This window comes from Geotrypetes seraphini, chromosome 5, assembly GCF_902459505.1.
Source record: "Geotrypetes seraphini chromosome 5, aGeoSer1.1, whole genome shotgun sequence".
NCBI lineage: Eukaryota > Metazoa > Chordata > Amphibia > Gymnophiona > Dermophiidae > Geotrypetes > Geotrypetes seraphini.
In genome coordinates this window covers 211,069,077-211,094,926 of record NC_047088.1, presented here as the reverse complement: position 1 = coordinate 211,094,926, position 25,850 = coordinate 211,069,077, and the positions used below count along the sequence as shown (strand labels likewise).

At 47.1% G+C, this 25,850-nt stretch overlaps 1 protein-coding gene across 1 annotated transcript in view; it reads right to left on the bottom strand.

Annotated features, from left to right (window-relative positions):
• IFIH1 (interferon induced with helicase C domain 1) overlaps positions 1 to 25,850 on the bottom strand; it is a 108,466-nt gene that overhangs the window by 43,411 nt on the left and 39,205 nt on the right. Inside the window, exons 6-9 of the mRNA XM_033946887.1 lie at positions 24,848 to 25,058; positions 23,776 to 23,993; positions 20,022 to 20,138; positions 11,159 to 11,282 (exon numbers count right to left, since the gene is read on the bottom strand). Of these exons, the coding sequence (XP_033802778.1) occupies positions 11,159 to 11,282; positions 20,022 to 20,138; positions 23,776 to 23,993; positions 24,848 to 25,058 (670 nt within the window). The remainder of the gene's footprint in view (positions 1 to 11,158; positions 11,283 to 20,021; positions 20,139 to 23,775; positions 23,994 to 24,847; positions 25,059 to 25,850) is intronic.

The window sequence follows — 25,850 nt, the reverse complement described above, 5'->3', positions numbered from 1 at the left end:
CCTCCGTGCACTTCCGGGTGCCTTCCAGTTGGAGCCCAGGATTTAGTGTGCCGCCAGCCGGAAAGTTTGCAAGACACTGCCTTAGTTGACTAAGAGGCCATTGTACTAAACTGCGGTAAAATCAGTTGTTAATGCGCATTTAATTGATAATTTTGTTGGGAGCATTTTGATCTGTAAAACATGTTAAATGCCAGAAGTACTCAAAAGTATAAACCTGGTTTTCTGTGGAGATAATGCAAATGTCTATGATATATACACAAGGTCTAATGGAGGCTGTGATCACCCCCATTCAGCTCAACCCTGAGTTTCATAGTACCCCCAGACTGATTTTTCCCAAAGTGAGGGAGCAGTGTTACCTGTACCATTCCCTCTTTCTCCAAATAAAGCAGCAGTCTTCCTAGGCTGATGCCTTTTCCCCCTATTTGCATTAATGACCCTTCTGATTCAATGAAGGCTTCCCTGGGTCATAAGAATCACCCCCTCCAGATTTTTAATTCCCCTTTGAAAAACCTCCCATTGGACAGTCAAAATAATTGATAAGATAAAATAAGTCCTCCATCATGCCCCTACTGGTTCCATTATACAAAATAGCCAGCTGAGATAGGTATGGGGTATGCCACTTACTGGAGAGATTGGAGGATTGTCCCACCTACGTCATCTTAAGAAAGTAGACAAATAGCCTGGTGCTTAGAGCAGTGGGGCAAGAGCCAGGGAATCCAGGGTTTAAATCTCATGATGCTTCTCATGATCATTGGGCAGTCACTTAAACCTCTATTGCCTTAGATTATAAGCCCTCTAGAGACAGAGAATTAGATTGTGAATCCACTAGGGATAGAGAAAGTGTTTGTAAATAATATATAAGCTGCTCTGGTTGTACCACAGAAACGTAGTATATAGAATATATTACCCAAATGTGTGAACTACCTCTCAGTAAGAGAAGAAAGAAAAGGAAGCTGCCTAAGGAATGTTTGAGTGTGATGGGGGAAGATCAGTCCAATGGAGCCACAGTTTTACTAGTGAAGGGGGAGAGCAAGGGACATGATAAATGATCATGGCCCATATCAGATCTTGTCCTCAGTGCAAACTACACATTAGGAAGGCATGGTTTAGGATTTCTTTTTTTTTTTTTTTTTAATTGAGAGGCGAGTGCTTTGCATAACCTCATTTTAATTGAATGCTGATGCAGTAGCCCTACATCTCTCCCCAAAGCTTTGGTCTGATAGAAACACTTCCCCCTATGCCATCAAACTCTGTCCATGAAATCTAGGTTGACTTTCTCCCCTCCCCCAAATGCTGATGAAGGAAGCCAGAAGTATGTGTGCATACATATATAGATATATAAACTAAACTAAACTAAACCTTAAGTTTATATACCGCATCATCTCCACGGATGTGGAGCTCGGCACGGTTTACAAGAACTTAAAATATAGGAAGAGAAGGAAAAAAAAAAGGTTTACATGAACTTATTTATAAAAGAGAAGAGTAAGGGGGATAGAATTACATCTTAGTGAAAAGGCAGGTTTTCAGTTGCTTGCAGAATAATTGGAGGGAGCCCAGGTTCCGCAGCAGGGTAGTAAGGTCGTTCCAAAGACCTGTGATTCTGAAGAGAAGGGATTTTCCCAGTTTGCCTGCATAGCGAATACCGTGTAGAAAGGGGAAGGATAGTTTATACCTTTGGGCGGGTCTGGTAGAGTCAGGACTCGAGGATTATAAGATAGTGGGATTAAGGGAGGAAGGATGCCATGAATGATCTTAAAAGCCAGGCAGGAGCATTTGAAATGGATTCTGGAAATCACTGGGAGCCAGTGAAGTTTGGCTAGGAGTGGGGAGACATGGTCAGACTTGCGTTTTGCAAAGATCAACTTGGCTGCAGTATTCTGGATTAGCTGGAGTCTTTGAAGACTTTTTTTTGATAGGCTTAAGTAGATGGCATTGCAGTAGTCTAGTTTGGAGAGGATGATGGCTTGGACAAGGACGGCGAAATGTTGTTGGCGAAAATAGGATCTTACTTTCCTCAGCATGTGGAGGCTGAAAAAGCATGATTTAGCCAAGAAGTTGAGGTGGTCATTGAGGGAGAAAGAAGAATCGATAATGATGCCAAGGACCTTGCTTGAGAACTCAAGCAGCAGTGCAGCGCCTGAGGGTAGTGCGAAGAGGGTGGGCATGTGTTCTAATTTTGGGCCGAGCCAGAATAATTTTGTTTTTGATTCATTCAATTTCATCTGTACCGAGAAGGACCAGGAATGGAGTCTCATTATGCAAGCTGTAATGTTCTCGTGGAGGTTGGTGAGGTTCTGGTCTGTCTCAAGGAGGACAAGGATGTCATCAGCGTATGTGTAGATTGTTTCAAGGGGGGATAATTGTAGGAGTTTCAGGGAGGACATATAGATGTTAAAGAGAATAGGGGATAGGAGTGTTCCCCGAGGGACACCGCAAGATGGTGTCCAAGGAACAGACATGGTGCCATTTGTGTTGACAGTGTAGGAGCGTGAGCGTAGGAAATTTGAGAACCACTTTAGGACGGTGAATTCAATTCCTATCTCGGAAAGTTGATAAAGTAGTATGTCGTGGTGGACAACATTGAAAGCTGCAGAGAGATCGAATTGTAATAGGACAGCGAATTTGTTACAAGAATGTAGTTGTTGCACCTTAGAAATTAAGGAAACTAGGAGGGATTCGATGCTAAAGATGGGTCTGAAGCCATATTGGTAGGGATGGAGGATGGAGAATCTCTCTAGGTAAGAAGAGAGCTGGGTGGCGACTATGGCCTCTAGCAGTTTAGTTAGGAGAGGGATATTTACTATGGGGCAGTAGTTAGATGGTAAGAAAGGGTCGAGATCGGCTTTTTTCATAAGAGGGGACAAGGCAATGTGTCCCATTTCTGTGGAGAACAGGCCCGATAGTAAAGCAGAATTTATAAGCCTGGTAAGGGAGGAGATGTCCTGCGCGGGAAGGAGAAATTAGGTTCTTACCTGCTAATTTACTTTCTTTTAGCTTCTCCAGACCAGTAGAGGTTAATCTTTACAAATGGGTATATATCCAATCATGACCAGCAGGTGGAGACTGAAAACAAAACTTTGGGACAGTATATACTATCCTCCCTTCTTTATTTCCCTCAGTCTGCCGAATAGCCAAGCAGAACCAAGAACTGGAAAACAGAAAGAAAACAATACTCCGAACAGGAGTAACAAATAACATACCCAAATGCTGTTGGAAAATGCAGAGGAGAAATACCCGAAGGAAAATGTCCCCACAGCTCGCCAGCTAAGCCAGCCGAGCCACAGCCGCTGTTCTTTAATTCTCCCCGGCCCTAGAAAAATACTAGAACCCGCAGCAAAAAACAAAAACTGCCCGCGAAACAGCCCCAACAACAACAACAACAACAGACAGGGTGGGGACCTCTACTGGTCTGGAGAAGCTAAAAGAAAGAAAATTAGCAGGTAAGAACCTAATTTCTCCTTCTTTAGCACTCTCCAGACCAGTAGAGGTTAATCTTTACGAATGGGATGTACCAAAGCAGTCCCTCTCACGGGCGGGACCCCCGAAGGGCCGATACCAGAACACGCTCACCGAACACCGCATCCCGACGCGCCTGAACATCTACTCGATAATGTCTAACAAATGAATGCAAGGAGGACCAAACCGCAGCCTTACAAATATCCACCGGAGGCACGAGCGACGACTCAGCCCAAGAAGCCGCCTGACCCCGAGTGGAATGAGCCTTGAGAAACTCCGGAACCGGCTTCTGACTCAGAAGATAAGCGGAAGCAATCGTCTCCTTGATCCAGCGCGCAATAGTAGCCTTAGAAGCGCCAGCCCCCCGACGAGGACCCGCCAGGAGGACAAAAAGATGATCAGAGCTCCGAAAGTCCCGGGTCCGCTGCACATAAGCGCGGAGGACCCGACCGACATCCAACTTGCGCAGCTGCCATTGCTCAGAAGAGCCCTCCCGACTACCCAAGACCGGGAGGACCACCGATTGATTGACATGAAAAGGAGAAACTACTTTCGGCAGAAAGGAAGGAACAGGCCGCAAAACAACCCGCTCCCTCGAAAATTCCAAGAAGGGAGCCCTACAAGAGAAAGCCTGTAGCTCAGAAACCCGCCTAGCGGAAGTAATGGCCACCAAAAAGACCGACTTCAGCGTAAGGTCCTTCAAAGAACAGCCATCCAATGGCTCGAAAGGGGGTGCACCAAAACCGAGAGAACCAGATTGAGATCCCAAGAGGGAATCGAGGGCCGTATGGGAGGCCTGAGCAACTTGGCCGCCCGAAGAAAGTGAATCACATCAGGAATGGCCGACAAACGCTGACCTGTCACCAGCCCCCGAAAAGCCGACAGGGCCACCAGTTGAACCCGGAGAGAAGACCAAGCCAGGCCTCTATCCAGGCCAGCCTGCAAGAACTCTAGAATGTTAGGCAGGGAAGCGCGAAAAGAGACCACTCCCCGCGCCCGGCACCATTCCTCAAAAAGTCGCCAAACCCGCACATAAGCCCGAGAGGTAGAAAGCCTCCGGGACCCCAAAAGTGTAGAGATCACCTTATCTGAATTTCCCTTCTTACTCAGGCGGCCCCTTTCAAGAGCCAAGCCGTAAGACAAAAGGGAGACGGGTCGAACATGGGAATGGGACCCTGCGTCAGAAGATCGCCCACGAGAGGCAGAGGAAGAGGATCCGCCACCAGATGCCTAACCAGATCCGCATACCACGGACGACGAGGCCAATCCGGAGCCACCAAAACCACCAGCCTCGGATGGCGAACAATGCGAAGCAGTACTCTGCCCACTAATGGCCAAGGAGGGAACACATACAACAGCCCCTCCGTTGGCCACGATTGGACCAGAGCATCCAGACCCTCGGCCAGACCGTCCCTGCGACGACTGAAGAAGCGGGACACTTTGGCGTTGCCACTCGTGGCCATCAGGTCCATCAGGGGCTGCCCCCAAGCCTGCACTATCAACTGAAACGCCACGGCGCCGAGACACCACTCTCCTGGATCCAAGAAGTGACGACTGAGGAAGTCCGCCTGAACATTTTCTACCCCGGCTATGTGAGAGGCCGAGAGGTCCAGAAGATGTGACTCCGCCCAAACCATGAGCCGAGCCGCCTCCTGCGCCACCTGAGTGCTCTTGGTGCCCCCCTGACGATTGACATAAGCCACCGCCGTGGCATTGTCCGACAGGACTCTGACCGACTTGCCCAACAAGAGGGAGTGGAAAGCCAACAGCGCCAGCCGGACCGCTCTGGTCTCCAACACGTTGATCGACCAGGAGGCCTCCTCCGCGGACCAGGTACCCTGAGCTGAGTGACCCAAACACTGAGCCCCCCAACCCAGGAGACTCGCATCCGTAAGGAGCACCGTCCACTGCGGAAGATCCAGACCCACCCCCTGAACTAGGTGAGGGGTCTGGAGCCACCAACGCAGACTGCAGCGCGCCAAGCCTCGCAGGGGAACCGGAACATCCATCCCGTGCCTCTGGGAAGACCACCTCCGGAGCAGAGCATACTGGAGAGGACGCATGTGGGCCCGCGCCCACCTCACCACGTCCAGGGACGCCGCCATCGACCCCAAGACCTGGAGGAAATCTTGCGCCCGAGGACACCGGGACGCCAAAAGCAGGCGAATCTGAGATTGCAATTTGCTCACCCGGGCCTCTGGGAGGAAGACCTTCCCCAAGGAGGTGTTGAACAGAACCCCAAGGTACTCCAGACGCTGAGCCGGCACCAACCGGCTCTTGGAAAGGTTGACCACCCAGCCCAGCGACCGGAGAAACTCCACCACCCGAGCCGTACCCCGGGAGCTTTCCTGCAACGACTTTGCCCGAATTAACCAGTCGTCCAGATAGGGGTGTACCAGGATGCCCTCCGACCGCAAGGCTGCCGCGACGACCACCATCACCTTGGTGAACGTCCGGGGAGCCGTGGCCAGCCCAAAGGGAAGCGCACAGAACTGATAGTGCCGACCCAAGATCGCAAAGCGCAGGAAACGCTGATGAGAGGCCCGAATGGGAACATGCAAGTAGGCCTCCATCAGATCGAGAGAAGTGAGAAACTCCCCCGGCTGAACCGCCAGAATGACCGACCGCAGAGTTTCCATACGGAAAGAGGGAATCTTGAGAGCCCTGTTGACCCCTTTCAAATCGAGGATGGGCCGAAAAGTCCCCTCCTTCTTGGGCACCACAAAGTAAATGGAGTACCTGCCCGTGCCCCACTCCGGAGGGGGCACAGGAACAACTGCCCTGAGATCTAGCAAGCGCTGAAGGGTCTGGCGAAAAGCCTGCGTCTTCCCAGGAGTCTGACATGGAGAAGCGAGGAAAAAGTCCGGCAGAGAGCGGGCAAACTCCAGGGCATAACCGTCCTGCACCACCTCCAGGACCCACGGATCGGACGTGATCTCGGCCCATTTGGGGAAAAAATCGCGCAGCCGGGCCCCCACCGGAACCAAAGGGGGCGCCGGCAAGGCGTCATTGTGCAGGACGGGAAGCGGGGGAACCGGCGGAGGGATTCCCTGCCCCCCTACGGGCCCCCCGAAAGGGCTGCATGCGCTGGAAGAACCGACCCCGGGAAAACCCCGGAGACTGGAAAGAAGCAGCCCCACGCCCAGGGCGATACTTGCGAAATTCCCGCAAACGCCCCCGGCCCGCACCACCCCTAGACGCAGGGCGGGCACGGTCCTCCGGCAGACGGGGCACTTTCGAGTCCGACAGAGTCTGAATCAACTTATCCAATTCCTCCCCAAATAAAAACGACCCCCGAAAGGGAAATTTAGTAAGCTTAGCTTTGGACGCAGCATCAGCCGCCCAAGCGCGCAGCCACAAAACACGCCTTGCGGCCACGCCAAAAGCCATAGACTTAGCCGAGATCCGCACCAAGTCATATAGAGCATCAGAGAGGAATGAGGCAGCCATCTCAATCTTCGCTACCTCCTGATCCACCAGAGACCAGTCATCAGACTCCCGATCCAAGACACGCTCCGCCCACCGAAACACGGCGCGAGCGACCGTCCCCCACAAATAGCCGCCTGGACCCCAAAGGCAGAGACCTGAAAATTTTGCTTAAGGATATTCTCCAACTTGCGCTCCTCGGAGTCCCGCAAGGCAGAACCGCCCTCAACAGGCACGGTATGCCGCTTAGAAATTGCCGAGACCACCGCATCAACGACTGGCGAAGCTAACATAGCCCGATCCCCTTCTGGAATGGGATACAGGCGAGCCATGCTGCGCGCCATCCGAAACGGCGTCTCCGGCGTTTTCCACTGCTCTAGAATAATATCCCGAATATCCAGATGCATAGGAAAAGAGCGGGAAACGGAACGGATCCCCCGTAACAGAGGGTCCCCCACACGCGGAGTCTCCGGCGGCGCGTCCTCAAAATGCAAAACTGAAGAAACCTGTTGAATAAGGCCAGACAGCTCATCTCTCTGAAAAAGGCGCACCACGGACGCCTCTTCACCGGAGAACGGGAAAACCGACAACCCGCCGCCAGCTTCCGTCCCCTCCAGAGGGTCCTGGAATTCCTCCAGACCGACACGTTCCTCCGACCACAAATCCTCGTCCCACGACACCCGCGGACGCTTGGACAAGGGAGGCGGCGGAGGGGACGCCACACCAGACGAGAGAGGCAAAGCCGCAGGGAGCGCGGAGGAAACCCCACCCCCCGAAGCCCCCTGGGCGCAACCGGGACCCCCAGCCGCCTGAAAATAGGCTCTGCATAAGGAAAAAAAGAAATCAGGAGAAAAACCCCCCGAAGGCCCCAAGGGACTCCCTGCCACAGCAGGGGACCCAGCAGAAACCTGCCCCTGCATGGTCAAAACAGGGGGAAGGTCACCTGAGGTGGAAGACAAAATGGAGGGGCCAGACAGAGAAGATGGCGACTTTCCCGCCAAAAAAGCTCCCTCCATAGCCTGTAGCGGCTGAGAAACCTGAACAGTCTCAGCCGCTAAAGCAGGCAAGCCGGCATCAGCTGTCAAAAAATCAGCTGAGAGGGAATCCTCAAAAACCCAACCATCGGCGGCTCGGGGAATCCCTCCGTGGGCGGATGGAGAAGACCGGGCTTCACCACTGCTCCCTGCCGACTCGCGAGGCACCATCGGCGGGGAGCTCTGGGCGCCTGCAGCCGCTGCCGACGGAGCTCCTCCACCGCACCGGCCTGAACACTGCTTGCACAGGCCGGCCGCGAGTGCCTCGCTTCTGGAGCACAATGAGCACTTTTTCCCTTTAGAAGTGCTCATTGCTCCCTACGCGACCTAGCTATAAAAAAGTGCCGGTTAGTTGAAAAAAAACACAGTAAAATACAGTTTTCTTAAAGGGAAACAACCCTCCAGACCAGCACTACCTCAGGATTTTTTTTTTTTTTTTTTACAGAACAGACTCCACAGGCTCTCGAAGCAATATGCCTTGCTTGATTTAGGGGGCAAGGCTTACTGCTGAGGCTCCTCTAAAAAAATGTGGGGAGGTGGAGGAAGTGGGGGGAGGGACCCCGCTCGAGACCCGCCGGGTTTGACACCCCCGAGGTCGGATGAACCCCCAAACAGGGTCCGCCCAAGCTTCGTCCGGCCCAAAACAGGGACAATAAACCCCCTAAACAAATTCCAACAGCCCTACCAAGGGAGATGGGTACAGATCACTCAACACCTGCTGGAGACTGAAAGAAGACTGAGGGAAATAGAGAAGGGAGGATAGTATATACTGTCCCAAAGTTTTGTTTTCAGTCTCCACCTGCTGGTCATGATTGGATATATACCCATTCGTAAAGATTAACCTCTACTGGTCTGGAGAGTGCTAAAGAATGTTTTCTTAAAGGTAGGAAAGGAAAGGATCCAGGATGCAATTGCAGGATTTCAGTTTGAGACAGAGTTTAGAGATCTGGGATTCGGATATGAGTTCAAAACCAGTCCAGGATCTATCAGCAGGGATAGGGTTGGAGTCGTTGAGAGGCAGAGAATTGTAAGAAACTGCTGGGGGGAAAGAACTCCGTAAGGTAATAATCTTTTCGTTGAAAAATTTAGCTAGGTCGTTTGCGGATGGGAGGGAAAGGGGAAAGGTGGAATCATTTTTTGAGGTTAGGTTGCACCAGATGTTGAACAGTGTACTATTTTGGTTTTATGATCTGGTGATTTTATCTCCATAGAAATTCTTCCTTGCTTTTTTAGTACCGTGTTATAGAACTTGATGTTGTCTCTCCAGGATTGTCTGTCTGAAGGGGATTTCGATTTTTTCCATTTACGTTCCAGGGCTCGACATTTCTGCTTTAATTCCCTGTGATATGGAAGATACCAGGGAGCCTTGCGGGAGTGGGAGATAGGTTTAGTAGACAAAGGGGCAAGTAGTCCTGGAAAGGGTTACCCAATTATGCCAGTTGGAATCTGGGTCGGCATGTTTAAGAAAAGGGGGGAGTTGGTTGAGAAATTGGGTCCAGAACAGTTCACTCGTGATTTTTTTTGCAGTAGGTGATAGTTTGTGGGTTGGGGTGGAGTGCCAAGATGAGACATGAAAATGGGAAGGCAGAAAGAGCCTAGAAGGTGATCAGACCAGGGGACATGTTCCCAACGGGCCTCTTCGGCAGAAGATTTGTGCTCGGTCAGGTCAAGGAAGCTGATGTCTAGTGTATGCCCCTTATCGTGGGTAGGGGTGGGCGAAGGAGCGGTGAAGCCTAGGGAGGTGAGGAAGTCTTTGAATTCAGTTGCATCCTTGCTGGTGTTAGGGAATCCATTCACATCTGTCTATCTAGAAGAAATAAAATACTGCTTATAAAATGAAGACTAAGAAACATTTATTTTATTTTTTTTTATTTTGGGGTCCTTTTATTAAGGTGCACTAACTAAGATGCCCATAGGATGCCCATAGGATATAATGGATGCCTTAGCATTTAGTACCACACCACAGGTTGCTGAGCAAGATGAGTTCTATAGGATTGGACGACACATTGATGAAATGGGTTGGGAACTGGCTTGGAGGTAGGCTTCAGAGGGTAGTGGTGAATGGCACCCCCTCTGAAATGACGGAGGTAATCAGTGGAGTGCCGCAGGGCTCGGTCCTGGGCCCGATCCTATTCAACATCTTTATAAGAGACTTGGCAAAAGGGCTGCGAGGTAAAATAACATTATTCGCCGATGACGTCAAACTAAGCAATGTAGTGGGCAAAAGCACAACAGACATAAATTCAATGTCCGACAACATGATGCACGACCTACTCCTACTGGAGCGCTGGTCTAGGTCCTGGCAACTCAGCTTCAATGCCAAAAAATGCAAAGTCATGCACCTGGGCAGCCAAAATCCATGCGAGCCAAAATCCTTAATGGCGAGATCCTAACAAGAACTGAAGCAGAATGAGACTTAGGGGTGATCGTCAGTGAGAACATGAAGACTGTCAATCAAGTGGAGCAAGCTTCATCCAAGGCAAGGCAAATCATAGGTTGCATATGCAGGAGTTTCGTCAGCCGTAAGCCTGAAGTCATTATGCCATTGTATAGATCCATGGTGAGGCCCCATCTGGAATACTGTGTGCAATTCTGGAGGCCACATTACCGTAAGGATGTGCTGAGACTGGAGTCGGTCCAGAGAATGGCCACCCGGATGGTCTCTGGACTCAAGGATCTCCCGTACGAGGAACGGCTGGATAAGTTGCAGCTGCACTCACTCGAGGAACGCAGAGAGAGGGGTGACATGATCGAGACATTCAAGTATCTCACGGGCCGCATCGAGGTGGAAGAAGATATCTTCTTTTTCAAGGGTCCCGCGGCAACAAGGGGGCATCCGTGGAAAATCAGAGGCGGGAAACTGCACAGGGACACCAGGAAATTCTTTTTCACTGAAAGGGTGGTTGATCGCTGGAATAGTCTTCCACTTCAGGTTATTGAGGCCAGCAGCGTGCCTGATTTTAAGGCCAAATGGGATAGACACATGGGATCTATTCACAGAGAAAGGTAGGGGAGGGTCATTGGGGTGGGCAGACTAGATGGGCCGTGGCCCTTATCTGCCGTCTATTTCTATGTTTCTATGTAATCTTTAGTGCACGCTAAATAGGTTAGCGCACCTTACTAAAAGAACCCCTTTATTTTTTATTCCAATTATGACAATGCATTCCTTTAGCATTTGAAACTCAAAATTTTTTATGCCATATACGTTAAAACTGATGCTGCAAGTTCAATACAAATCCTACCTGTTTTCTCCTTTTGCACTGCCCATTGCTCATAAGACTGAGTACCAAATTCCGCTGGGGGACAAAACTGGCAATGGTTCTGAATTTCTGTCATAATCTTTATAATTTTTTCTCCAAATGGATTCTGCAAATATAGTAATAAAATGACCCAAAGGAGTAATACAGAGGAAGAGATATTTTTATTTTAAATCCTATTTTTCACACTCTTTCGAAATATTTTTATTGCTAGTTAAGAATAGTTGCATTGTACTGTTTATTTATTATTCGCCTTATACAAAGCGAAGCACAGATTAACACATAATAAACTTCAACATATAAAGCATACAAACAGCAGTATTGATCAAACAGTAGAACACTAAGCATAAAAGTTGTCATATACAACAAAACCTAAGATCAGGCGTACGCGCCAATCTATCACTGCACCTTCAACCACACTTCATTGTGCAGAAAATATGACGTTTTAGCAAGTTTTTGAATTTCGTTGGATTCCCTTGTTGTCTTATATATTGCGGAAGCTTGTTCCATGCCTCAGGACCAACACAGGAAAACACTCCTACTCTCATCGTTTGCAGTCTGATCTCTTTTCTTGAGGAAACAAATAAGTCCCCGGTGTCCTGAGGAACACACCTGAGGAAGATCAGTATAGTACAAAAGACAATCTATTAGGTATTTAGGGGCCAATCCATGTAGGCCTAAATATACCAACAGCAGTAACTTGTATCTGACTCTAAAATCCATCTTAACCCAATATAGCTTGATGTAGTAGTTAGATACACGTTTGCCCCTTGATAGTCTGGAATTTTGTACTACCTGCAAGGCATGCAACACAGTAGCAGGAACACTTAACAACACAACGTTGCAACAGTCAAGGCAAGACAGCACAACCATATGGATAACATGTTTATAATCACCCCAGGAAAGATACGGATACAGATTACTAAACACCCATAGTTTGAAATATGTCTTCTTGACAACCACAGATACATGCTGTTTAAAAGATAACTGTGAGTCAATTACTCCCAAATACCTTATTTCCGAGGTAAACTCAATTACAGAAACCAACAACTTCACTGATGGTATTTGGCCTGGTCTAACACAGAAACATTGTTTGACAAAAACATTACATTAGTCTTGTTTTCATTCAAAAGCAGAGTTGATGTATCAAACAACTCTCCCATTGGAAATAAAAATTATATATTGTCCGCATAGACATTCAACTTATGCAATAACGCACAAAACGGTCCAAGATACAAGTTAAAGAGAATGGCAGAAAGGGCCAACCCTTGTGGAACTCCAGTAATTACTTGTGTAGAGGTGATCTTGTCCCATTTACCATGACTTCTTGTGTCCAGTCTTGCAAAACTGATCTAAACCACTGCATCACAACCCCAATTATTCTGAATGCACCCAATCTAGACAGCAAAATCCCTTGTTCCAAGGTATCAAACGCTGCAGATATGTCATGACAAACCATTATATATGCTTTCCCTTGGTCAAAGCCTAACCGAAGTTCATCTAACAAAGAGAACAAAACCACCTCAGTGTTATGGTACTTCCTAAACGCATAATGATGGCAATCCAATATGTTGTTCTGCCGCAAATGTTCTTCTAAATGCACATATACTAGTTTCTCCACTATTTTCGCTAATAGGGGCAATGCAGCAACTGGCTGAAAATTCTTCATTTTCCCCACGCCCATCTGTTTATCCTTTACAAGTGGTTTTACCATTGACCTTTTCAACAATTCTGGTAGAACACCCTCACTAAACATAACATTCATCATCCGTGTAATTACTAACCTAATCTGCTCTTTCAACTTCTGGCAAACAAAGGTCCCCAGATGACACCGTCGCCTACATGTACTTAAAATGAACTTAACATCCTCATTGTTCACCTCTTCAAAACGGTTCCAATCCTGCACTGAAACTTCTTGACTACACTGACCCACAATTGGTACAGGCAATGCAGCAGTAATCACATTCTACTTAGACTCAAAAAATAGGGATCTCAGGGCGCTCCTTCATATCATTACTCGTGAGCTGTTTAGCAACCACAAATACAGCCTGCACACGTCATCAACATGACTCTTAAATATCAACATACTCATATATTCTTCTCACACTTCTGCCTCCCTATTCTTCCGCCACTGCCTCCCTATTCTTCCGCCACTCCCTCTCCTTTTTACATAGCAAATTATGCGCCTTCAACAGGTCGTCATTAAGACATTAATCCCTTGGGTCCTCACCAGTAGTGGTTCTCTTGACATAAGGAGTGACCTCACCCAAAGTCATTTATCAACTCTCCACAGCCTTCGTGGATGATGAAAAGTCAATGTTCCCCAGGGTCTATTCCCAATTTGCAACAAACGTTTGGAGAGGCCATGAAAAAAAGACCTATCAAATGTGGTCATATTGTGCAGTTACTGCATGGTATGGGCCAAACTCTATAAATGGCGTCCCGATTGTAGGCGGCAGTAGGAATTCTTTCACTGTCTAACCAGCCAATCAGGACGCACGTTTCAAAAAAATAAACACCCTTAGACAGGCCGCCTACACCTTAGGAGTCTGTCGCTGTTGAGGATAACACATAGGGATAAGTAAAGCTCGCCCAAGGCTAGGTGCGGGCATGGTTTCACCCAGAAGTGGCCTTAAGTGAGCTTAGGCATCCCTAGGTATCTCCTTAGGGCTGCAATAGGCACCTGAAATTTAGGCCAACAAAATGCTGGTCTAAATTTCAAATAGAAATGGCCGCGCTAAGCCAATCACGGCAAGGGAATCTCCCTGCTGAGATCAGCTCAGTGGCCGCAAGAAACCCGTCCCCCCCCCCCCCCTCCGCGAAGTTGGCCAGCAGGAGGAATGCCCACTCCCTCCTACCGGAACCCCCGAAGCCCCCCCAGATTGTCCGTGACAGGAGTGTCCAATTCCTCCTACCGCAATGGCGAACCCTCCCGACACATTCCAAGGCAGCAGGGATGTCCACTCCCTCCTGCCGCCACCACCACCCCACTCCCCCCCCAAGGAATCCCCAGAGGGGATTAGATAAGAACACCAATTAGATAAGATCCTGGATGAGGAGAATCTACGGGATCCCCGACAACATGGATTTACTAAGGGGAGATCCTGCCAATCCAACCTGATCAGCTTCTTTGACTGGGTGACAGGGAAGCTGGATATTGGGGAGTCCCTGGACATCGTGTACCTGGACTTTAGCAAAGCATTCAATAGCGTACCACACCGCAGGTTACTGAGCAAGATGAGTTCTATAGGATTAGGTAACACATTGACGAAATGGGTTGGGAGCTGGCTTGGAGGTAGGCTCCAAAGGGTGGTGGTGAACGGTACCCCCTCCGAAATGACGGAGGTGATTAGTGGAGTACCACAGGGCTCAGTCTTGGGCCCAATCCTATTCAACATCTTTATAAGAGACTTGGCAGAAGGGCTTCGAGGTAAAATAACATTATTCGCCGATGACGCCAAACTGAGTAATGTAGTGGGCAAATGCACAACAGATGAAGATTCAATGCCCGACAACATGATGCACGACCTACTCCTACTGGAGCGATGGTCTAGGACATGGCAACTCAACTTCAATGCCAAAAAATGCAAAGTTATGCACCTGGGCAGCCAGAATCCATGCAAGTCTTATACCCTTAATGGCGAGATCCTAGCAAAAACGGTAGCAGAACGAGACTTGGGGGTAATCGTCAGGGAGGACATGAAGTCTGCCAATCAAGTGGAGCAGGCTTCGTCCAAGGCAAGACAAATCATGGGCTGCATACGAAGGGGTTTCGTCAGTCGTAAGGCGGAAGTCATTATGCCATTGTATAGATCCAGGGTGAGGCCCCACCTGGAATACTGTGTGCAATTCTGGAGGCCGCATTATCGCAAGGATGTGCTGAGACTGGAGTCGGTGCAAAGAATGGCCACCCGGTTGGTCTCGGGACTCAAGGATCTACCATACGAAAAACGGCTTGACAAATTACAGCTATACTCGCTCGAGGAACGCAGAGAGAGGGGAGACATGATCGAGACATTCAAGTATCTTACGGGCCGCATCGAGGCGGAGGAAGATATCTTCTTTTTAAAGGGTCCCACGACAACAAGAGGGCATCCATTGAAAATCAGGGGCGGGAGACTACGAGGTGACACCAGGAAATTATTTTTCACTGAAAGAGTGGTTGATCGCTGGAATAGTCTTCCACTACAGGTGATTGAGGCCAGCAGCGTGCCTGATTTTAAGGCCAAATGGGATCGGCACATGGGATCTATTCACAGGGCAAAGGTAGGGGAGGGACATTAAGGTGGGCAGACTAGATGGGCCGTGGGCCCTTATCTGCCGTCTATTTCTATGTTTCTATGAGGGGTTTTAGGTATCTAGCCAATTGGAGTCTTACCCACTCCCAGTGCATCCTGGGGGTGGAGTTGGGGAGTATCAGGGGGATGCTGGGGTGTGTCAGAGGTGGAGTCAGAGAGAAGTTCGGGGGATGATGGGGCCAGCGGCAGGAGGGAGTAGGCATCCTTCCTGCCTTGGATTGTGTCAAGAGGACTCACCATTGCGGCAGGAGTAATTGGGCACTCCTCCTGCCACAAACAGTTGGGGGGGCTTCGGGGGTTTCAGCAGGAGGGAGTGGCATCCCTCCTGCTGACCAACTTTGCAGAGGGGACAGGTTCCCTGCTGCGTCCGCTAAACTGATTGCAGCAGGGAGATTCCCTTGCCGTGATTAGCTCAGGAGCAACGCGATTCTCTAACCGGCGCTTGTGACATGGACACTGGTTAGAGAAATGGGGTGGTCATATGGAGTTAGACATCTGTCCGTCAGGACAAACATGATTCTATATAGGATACCCGTATGCAATTCTCAAAAGCCGCTTAGGCAGCTGCTGAGACCAGGCGTCCTATACAGAATTAGGCCCTATGTGCCCATATCCACTGCAGTAACCACCGGGGCGTTCCCAGCATCAGTCCATACAGTCGCTAGAGAAGAAAAACTTTCCTATTCGTTAACAGCAATGGCAGAAAGCATAGATGCACTTACCGCCTCCTAATTTAATAGACAGTCAGGCCCTGATTATATAACAGACGCCTAAAGTTAGGCTCCTAGATCAACTTGCCCAATTTAATTATTTAAAAAGTTTAATGACGCTGATAAAAAGAAATTAGGTTATTACCTTAATATCTTTTTTAGTAGATAGGAATGGTATGCTGAACCTTAGGGTACTCTGTCCATTCTCATGAGCATACTGCAGAAAGATGTCAACCACAGCTTTTTAAACCTGTTCTCCCATGAGTCTAGTCCACCCCTGACAGCACGAGGTGAAGTAATGGCTCAGCCACTGTCATATCCAGGGTTCGCAGCAATGAATGGCAGGCGCTTGCTATGAAAGAAGCAGCTGATGCTGCCTTAAATCCCAGGGCCAGGGCCTCAAACTGCCTCCTGCAGACCATATCTACTCTGCACTCCTGTGTATCCTTCAGCATGACTTTTCCCTCACTAGGACGTGTGTTTAGTCACTTGTACCACCAGGGAGCCTACCAATGGCACAGCAAACATTTTCTGGAACTCTTTATCCAGAAGATACATCCTAGTCATGGCTTTAGTCCCTTTGAGGGAGCCTTATGGGACCTCTCAGGGCTCTGTAACCAGGAGTTTCATGTCTGGGTGCCACGGAGAGGACATAGGCTAAGATTGGACCTCTCTCAAAAGAGAACAATGAGATGACTGGGGCTGAGGCAGATCAGACTTGAGCTGATGAAGAGACTCAGTAATAATGTCTGGCAAGGCCAAAGACGAGCAGTCACCGTATAGAGGGATCCTCTCCCAGGTCTGTTGCTGGGATACCATCCTGAACCTCACCATTGGAGGCTAAATCTCCCATCAGGGAGGCCTCGCTTTCAAACAGTAAAGGGATCAAGACTAAACTTTTGTTCCCTGAATCCCTGACTGACTGACAATCAGAGCCAGGGTGGAGCTCCACTCACATAGAAGAAATGCTTAGAGATGTGCGCCGAGGGTCATTCTTCAGCGGATCTAAATTGTGTATTTTTGCCATGTGCATAAGCCTGCCATAGAAACATAGAAGATGACGGCAGATAAGGGCCATAGCCCATCAGGTCTGCCCACCCCCAAGTCTACTATCCTAGGGATCCCACTCCTGGTGACAGGTTCCCTTGGCTTAATCCTCTAAGGGATCCCACATGGGCATCCCATTTGCTCTTAAATTCTTGCACGCTGTTTGCCTCGATCACCTGCACCGGGAGCTTGTTCCAAGGATCAACCACTCTCTCGGTGAAGAAATATTTCCTGGTGTCGCCATGAAATTTCCCGCCCCTGAGTTTGAGCAGATGCCCTCTTGTGGCTGAGGGTCCTTTGAGAAAGAGAATCTCTTCTTCCATCTCGATACGGCCGGTAATATACTTAAACGTCTCGATCATGTCTCCTCTCTCCATACGTTCCTCGAGTGAGTACAGCCGCAAATTTTTCAGCCTTTCCTCGTACGATAGATCCTTGAGCCCCGAGACCATCCTGGTGGCCATCTGTTGCACCGACTCTACTCTCAGCACATCTTTTCGGTAGTTTGGCCTCCAGAATTGCACACAGCATTCCAAATGAGGCCTCACCATGGTTCTGTATAATGGCATTATGACTTCAGGCTTCCGGCTGACGAAACTCCTGCAGATGCAACCTAACAACTGTCTTGCCTTAGATGAAGCCTTCTCCACATGATCAGCAGTTTTCATGTCTGCGCTGATAATTACTCCCAAGTCTCGTTCTGTTGAAGTTCTAGCTAAGGTCTCACCATTCAAGGTGTAAGTTCTGCACGGATTTCTGCTGCCGAGGTGCATGATCTTGCATTTCTTAGCGTTGAAGCCCAGCTGCCAGGTCGAGGACCAAAGCTCCAACAAATGTAGGTCCTGTGTCATACTATCGGGTGAATTGTCATCTCTCACTATATTACATAGTTTGGCGTCGTCAGCGAATAACGTTACCTTACCTTGAAGCAGATTAATAAACTCTTGGGTAAAGACCTTAATAGACAACTCTCCTTCCCCTTCAGAAAGGAGGAGATACCTCTTCTTTGGCTGTGGAGTTTCTGTGCCAGTTCAGCACGTTGTACCACTGTTCCAGGGCTACTGGGGAAATATCTGCTCCCCTAAGAGGCTCAAAAGAGGTGTGCCATGCCCCAGAGGCCTTGTGGGAGCTAAACATGAAGTTCCTGCATCCCCACTTCACTTGACTCAGCACGTGGCACAAGGGTGCTCTTCTGCCTCCCATTCTTCACAAACAAGGCATGACATAAGGATATTAGTCAGAGGACTCCATCCCTGGCACTTTAGAAGCAAAATGAGGTGTTTTGGAGAGGTTTGAGAACTTAGGGGGAAAAAAAAAAAAAAAAATCAGGAATATCCAAGATGGCTGCTGCTGGCGAATTTTAGTGCTAAAAACCAGCTTAAAATCACCTCAGGGCTGACCAAAAACCTCAAAAACAGGATTTTTAGGAAAGAGGGACAAAGCCCTAGGTATAGAAACAGTTAAAAACAGATTTTGAAGACCCACCCCCTCAAATTTTTCCCACAGGCTGTTACAGCCTTTACTCACAGACAATGTGTGGAGAAATGATGCTGCTGCTTCTTGCTTCAGCTCCTTTCAGGTGTAGCTGTTCTAGGAGAGGATCTCTGCTTCCAGTCACTCAGTCACTTCGCTGGGGATCGTTGGGCTGCCATTCAGACCTCCATGGACAGACCCTCAAACATCCCCCCAGTCTCTCATGTCAAAATGAGGGGGGGGGGAGAGAAAATGCAGCTAGCACCTTGAGCACCCCAATGAAACAATATTAGAGCCTAAACAGCCTATGCTCCTACCCCTGGCCAAGTCAAAGGGGCAGGCAAGCACCAGGGAAATGGACCCTAAGCTCCTCTAATCTTTAGCAGGCTGGCTGAAACAGGACTCTGAAGGATATACCTGCCAGCTGCAGATTTAAAATCTGCTCCTCTCCACACAGGAAGAGTAAACCCTTATCAAAAGAGATCTCTGCTATCATGAAAAAGACTGCAAAACTATCGCAAAACAAAAAAGAAATAAACCAAGCAGATCAGAAGACACCTTACAAGCTTGCCTGCAGAAAGAGAAACTGGAAGGGAGCAGCAGATTTCTGGGAGAAGGAGTAACTATCAAAAGCTGTGATTGGCATCGCTCTGCAGTAAGCTTGTGAGAATGGACAGAGTTCAGCATACCATTGGCAATTAGCAACTCATAATTAGATTAAATTCAAATTAATCGGGTAGTAGGCACCTAATTCGGTAGACAATAACTTTCAGGTAGGCACCTAGTCAGATGCACCTACCAAAAAGTGGGTTTCCTCAGGGGTGGATCGTGGACATGTTTTACATGTAGGCACCTAAACTGGACTTGGGCACAGGTAGGCGCCTAACTTTTGGTATTTAGGCCAAGAAAACTCTGGCATACAGACAGACTCCTAAGGCTAGGGCGCCTTCCAGTGCCTAAATTCAGTTTAGGCACCGCTAGATGCGATTCTATAAACGACGTCTAACTTCAGATTGACAGGCGATAAGTGCCGCATTCCTCGGGAACCTATGTTTTAGTCACCATTTATAGAATCAGGGCCTAAGTGCGTCCATGCCACTTGCTTTGGCGACGATGTGCTGCAAGTTGCCAGGCTCTTACTGCGACGTGCGGCCTAGAGAAAAATATGGGGACAAAGTTTGTTCCTGTCCCTGCAGGCTCTGTCCCCAACCCCACCCCACCCCCATGGGCTCTGTTCCCTCCCCATTCTGTGGTTCTTGTCCCCATGTCATTCTCTAGGTCATGGAAATTTCATACAAGTATGTTTACTGCAAATCCTACCTCTCTTGTTTCCTCTGCAATTTCAACCTTTTTATAAGGTTCCTTCACTTGGTTGTTGAGCTGCACTGCATGGTCTTTAACTGTCATAATCTTATATGCATCAAGATTGGCACAGATCTACAAAAAAAAGGTGATAAAAGAAAAAAAAAAAAAGTTTATTCTTCAGAAATGGGTCAATTTTTAAATCAAGCCTGGTGCTGTTCGGCCACAACATAGCTAAATTTAGCTGGCTAATGGTGAAATCAACAAAAGTCACTTAAGAGTTCTGACTGTGGTAAATTCTAAAGTGCAATGGTCTTCGATAATTTTTAAGTGAGAGCCATTTTGGGTTCAAAAGGGGTGAAGGAGAGCCGACAAATATCTTCCTACTTGGGGCCATGATACCAATAACGCTTCTCGACATTCATTCCTACCAGAACACCTGGTCTTGATCACACATGCAGAACACAAATAAACCCTATGCAAAAAACAAAACAAACAAACAAACAAAAAAAACCCCTACAAATTAACAATTCCTAATATACATAAACAAAACCCTAAGATGACACTCTGCATGCAGTACAACACCAGAGAATTAGAAACAAATGCATTTCTTCCTGAACAGTGACAAAAAAAAAAAAAAGGCAGCAGATGTAAATTCTCAAAACTGACATATTTCAATCACTAAACTGAAGAAAATCATCTTTTCTAGCTTTGTTGTCTAGTGATTTTATTTCTCTAATCATATTTTCCCAGTCTCTGGTTGTACTTCCTTCGGTCTCTGCTCTTAACTCTGTTTCCAGGACCTTCTTATCCATTTGCTGTTTTTCTCTCCTTCACTTTCTGCCCTACATCCATTTTTGGCATTAACTTTTAATATTCAACTTTCTTCAATTTTTCTGCTTCCTTCTCAAACCTATCTACTTTTCCATGTCTTCCTTTCCCATCTATCCGTTGCATGCACATTACTCTGGTAGTTGACACTGAGATGTCCTAAGTTAGAAATATGCAGGGTGTGAAGGTACTCCAAGGCAACATCAAAGTAAGTCTCGCCCTTGAATGCATTTGATCTATCAAAAATAAATTTGGCACGTCTCCCTTTGTGCTAACTGGCCTTAAAGAAAAAGGCTAGTTGGTAGAGCAGAACCATGATCGGCCAAGAAAACACTCCCCCTATTGAGTTCTGATTCCCCCCTAACCTCTGGCTCTTTCTCGTGTAGGCTCTCTAATAACAATGGTTGACAGTTCTAAACAATAACCCATGTGAAGATCATGGTAGACATGCTGCCAACTGGTGTCATTTTGAATTCAACATGGATGGCAAAACAGATCTGGAATGGGAATGGTGGGTAGAGGTCACTGTTCCCTCTGTGTGTGCAGGAATCTTCCAACTGCATTGCTGCCAGTGGGGAGGGGGGATGGGCCTCAATACTGTGTTTTCAATTGCTAGGTTTCCCTGTAGAGCTTGCCTGTTCCTTACTATTGAAAATATGATAATGAGGAAGCACAGCACTCCTCCCCCTCCCCAAACACACATTTGTTAACGGGACTGTAGGTGAGGACTCCTGCTCAACTTAGAGGGAACAGTGGCAGAGGTTAGCGATTAGGGTCTGAAGTGTGGCGTCCAGGTTTGAGAGGAGAACTGTTGGTAAAAAAAGGTTAAGGTTGTTGGGGAGACATGGGTGTCAGGATGCTGCTGTTCACTCTTGTTTAACTGCTACAATGCTGATGGTTCATTGAGCTACCATTTAAGTGCAGTCCCCCCCAGGCTGTAATTTAATTTCATGCTTTAAGAAAGCATGCAAAAGTTAATTTCAGTTAGGACTTAAACAGTGTGGTAACAACTAATTAGGTTATTAACAAAGATTAGATTGAGCCAGTGCTGTCCAAAGATCTGGCCTGATAAATATTTTGTCAAACGATGCTAGCATTGGAGAAAAGCGTTTTCAGATTTTACATACTGGCCTTACTGATCTTGAAATACTACAGTTCTGCACAGCAGGCCAGCGAGTTCTGAAGATGTTCACTCGGAATATCAGAACAGCCCTGATCACCATGTGATCTGAATGCTTTCCATATATATCTGCCAAAAAAAAGCCCCTTGTGGTATTGTTTTTCCAGCAAATGCATGTACCACACATGCTAAATTAGTGCAGGTGTAACACTTAGATCTCAAGGCAGGTTTACAAAGATAAAATACAAATGTATTTTAATTTGTATGACATACATTTCCCTAAGCACAGAACTGTGGAAAAAAAAAACAACAGAAAACAAAAATATTGTCTAATCAAGCTGAAATTTGACACATGAGTAAGACATATCAAGTGGACAAAAATAAGCCTTGTAGAGACAACAGTTGACAAGGTCGATTTTTTTGCATGCTACCATGGACCACTCTAATGCACATATATGTTTGAAACTTAGGTTGACTCTTTCTCTCCTCCCACAAATGCAGGTGAAGGAAGCCACTAGTATGTGTACATACATATAGATATACACAACACTACATGCATGTTATAACAATGATAGGCATGGACATTTATACCTGTTCCAGGACAGGTATAAATGTCTAAACCTGCAACACAGGCACGATTTTCTTTACCTGCATTAGTATTTTATAAAAAGACACCTTGGGTAGGGATCTTTTCGGTTCATAGACGGCACGAAAGACAAAGGCGCGCCCGGACAATTGAGCGCAGCGCGGAGGCGCGCGCCGCTCTAAATTACTGTTTTTAGGGCTCCGACGGGGGGGGCGTGGGGGGAACCCCCCCCCCACTTTACTTAATAGACATCACGCCGGCGTTATGGGGGGTTGTAACCCTCCACATTTTACTGTAAACTTAACTTTTTCCCTAAAAACAGGGAAAAAGAAAAGTTTTCAGTAAAATGTGGGGGGTTACAACCCCCCCAAACGCCCTTTAGCATGAAATGGATTACATTAGCCCAACAACAAGGTATCATTTCACTTTTTTTGAGAGCTTACTTCAATATATAGAAAGAAAAGAATGGACAAACACAGAACAAGCTAACAGGAGAAGTTATTTTCTAGTGAAAATGGAAAATTACCATTCAACTCTACTATTAAATTAAATTGTAAACTTCAAGCACTATTCACGGTGTCAGGTCAAAAGCGCGCCGGGACAAAGGTGCGCCCAGACAATTGAGCACAGCGCGGAGGCGTGCGCCGTCAAAATTAATGTTTTTAGGGCTCCGACGGGGGGGGGGCGTGAGGGGGGAACCCCCCACTTTACTTAAGACATCGCGCCGCGTTGTGGGGGTTTGTAACCCCCCACATTTTACTGAAAACTTCACTTTTGCCCTGTTTTTAGGGAAAAAGTTAAGTTTACAGTAAAATGTGGAGGGTTACAACCCCCCAAACCTCCCATAACGCCGGCGCGATGTCTATTAAGTAAAGTGGGGGGGGTTCCCCAACAAAACCCCTAAAAACAGTAATTTTGAGCGGCGCACGTCTCCACACTGCGCTCAATTTTCTGGGCGCGCCTTTGTCTTTCGCGCCGTTGTCTATGAACCCTATTCACTATGGCTTTAAAAACATGGGTCCTGCCATCTGAATCCAGGTCCTCCCATAGTGAATCAAGTATCGCTGGCATCGGGTCATGGTAAGAATAGGAAATGTGGTGACTACCTCCCATCAGCAGCAACAGAAAAAGAAATACTGTTTGTGTGCTTAAATGGGCTATCCTCCCCCACACCCTTGTGATTTTGGATCTCTCTCACTTTAAAAGATCATCTAAATTTGGAAAGAATAATTTACTTTTAGAATATGTTCCACAGCCTTCGTCTGATTTTTGGCTCCTCCCACACCAGGTGATGCTGTCAGTCCCAGGATCTGAGGCAATGGAACTTCTGGCTTATTTTCTTTCCTCTGTTTTCTGTTTCTTTTCATCTCCTTGAAATAGCGGACCATAATATTATTATAGACAGCTTCCTTCTGAGTATGGTGGCATTCGTCAATAATTATTAGGGAAAAATCTAGAAAAAGATTGCAGAACAGATCACTTAACTTTGAGAGTCACACCTGTATTGTAGCAATGCAAACATTTTTCTCAGTGGCTATTTACCTCCTGGTTCTATATGTGGCTCAAACAGAAACAAGTGGGCCAATCGCGATGTTTCCAAATGAAATCTTTATTGATGGAAAGAAGAGGTACAATCCTGCAGAGAACGACTCTACTCTGTAAGCATTTCGCTATAGCGAACTATACCTTTTTCAAGAGTCTTGGCCACACAACTGGTGGCGTTGATAACAGGCTGATATCTCCTGCAGATCCAATGCTTGGGTGCATGAATATGAAAGCAGTAGCACTGCAATTCTTTTATACACGTTAAAAAAAAAACAACAAAAACCCAAAACGTGAGAAAAACTGGTATATGGCGAGAACTACAGTGAGAAAACTCCAGCAATGTGGTTAACAAACTCTCATAGGAATTTATGTGAAAAAGGGCCAACTAATTCTATCGAAAGTGGCTGAACTTTGCCTCTGTCCTCAAATGCCCCTGTAATTTATTCCATAACTCTGGGGCCACCACTGAAAAGGGTTGCACCCTCCATTTTGACAATCACAACAACTTCACAGAAGTTATGAATCAGTCCTACAGTGTTTTTCCCCATACCTAGATACTAAGGTAAATATACTTTCATGGCCCACTACCATCCCCAGAAGTATTTTATCCTGCATTTGGAAACTAACTAGAAGTTTACATCCCCTGGTAAGGGTCAGCAAGGGTTGACAAGAGGTTCCCTCTGCTGCCTATGACAGAGTTTCAGAACATTCTTACTGAAAGAAATCTTGGGCTTCCAACACAAGATCAAGTGAAGGACATGCCTGATAAATGAACACCATCTTCATCTTCTCCATCTGCATTCATGAGAGAATTCTCCAGGATCTGAGCAGTACAGATAATTATATCATGATTCTGTACTACTTCAGGCAAGGAGATCTTCATCTGGGTGTCACCACTGAGCTTTGTCACACGATACCAACGCTTCAGGTATGGATGGAATTCTTTCCGATAATGCTGTTCAACTAATGGGACCTAACCAATAAAAACAATACGACATGTTTAAACTTTTTACACAGAAAAAGTGCTTATTCTAATAATTTCCCATAGTCCAGCACTAAATCTTAATCTTAATATTTTACTTAAAGCAATTAATGTGTCCCAATTCAGCCAGTGTTGTCAGCAGTTTTTTAAATGTTGGTCATGGTGGTCAAATAAAGCTTGGTTATTCAGCACTGCTATCTAGATCAGGGGTCTCAAAGTCCCTCCTTGAGGGCCTCAATCCAGTCGGGTTTTCAGGATTTCCCCAATGAATATGCATTGAAAGCAGCGCACGCACATAGATCTCATGCATATTCATTGGGGAAATCCTGAAAACCCGACTGGATTGCGGCCCTCAAGGAGGGACTTTGAGACCCCGGATCTAGATAGTGACAAAATTCAACCTGCTGTCAGGATAGCTATCTAGATACAGTTAAGTTAGGACAACTTTTTCTAACTTTATCCAGATAGCTATGCTGTCCAGATAACTTGCCACTCCGGCCACATGCTGCCCCACCACTATCCAGATAGTGCCGAGGCAGTTTATAGATCTTCAGGGGAAATTCTATAACTGGGCTCCTCCACGTAAATACCCTGAAGCCATGTGGGAGGAGCCCATTCTATAATGGAACCTAGGCAGCTAGGTTCCATTATAGAATTCTAACATTTAGGATGCCTAACATTTAGGTGCCTGTAGTTAAATCAGTCCTAGTGCTAATTTAAGTGAAGAAACCTAAATGCAGCAGGGATGTGCCTTAACTGACATCATTCTATAAGTTACATGTG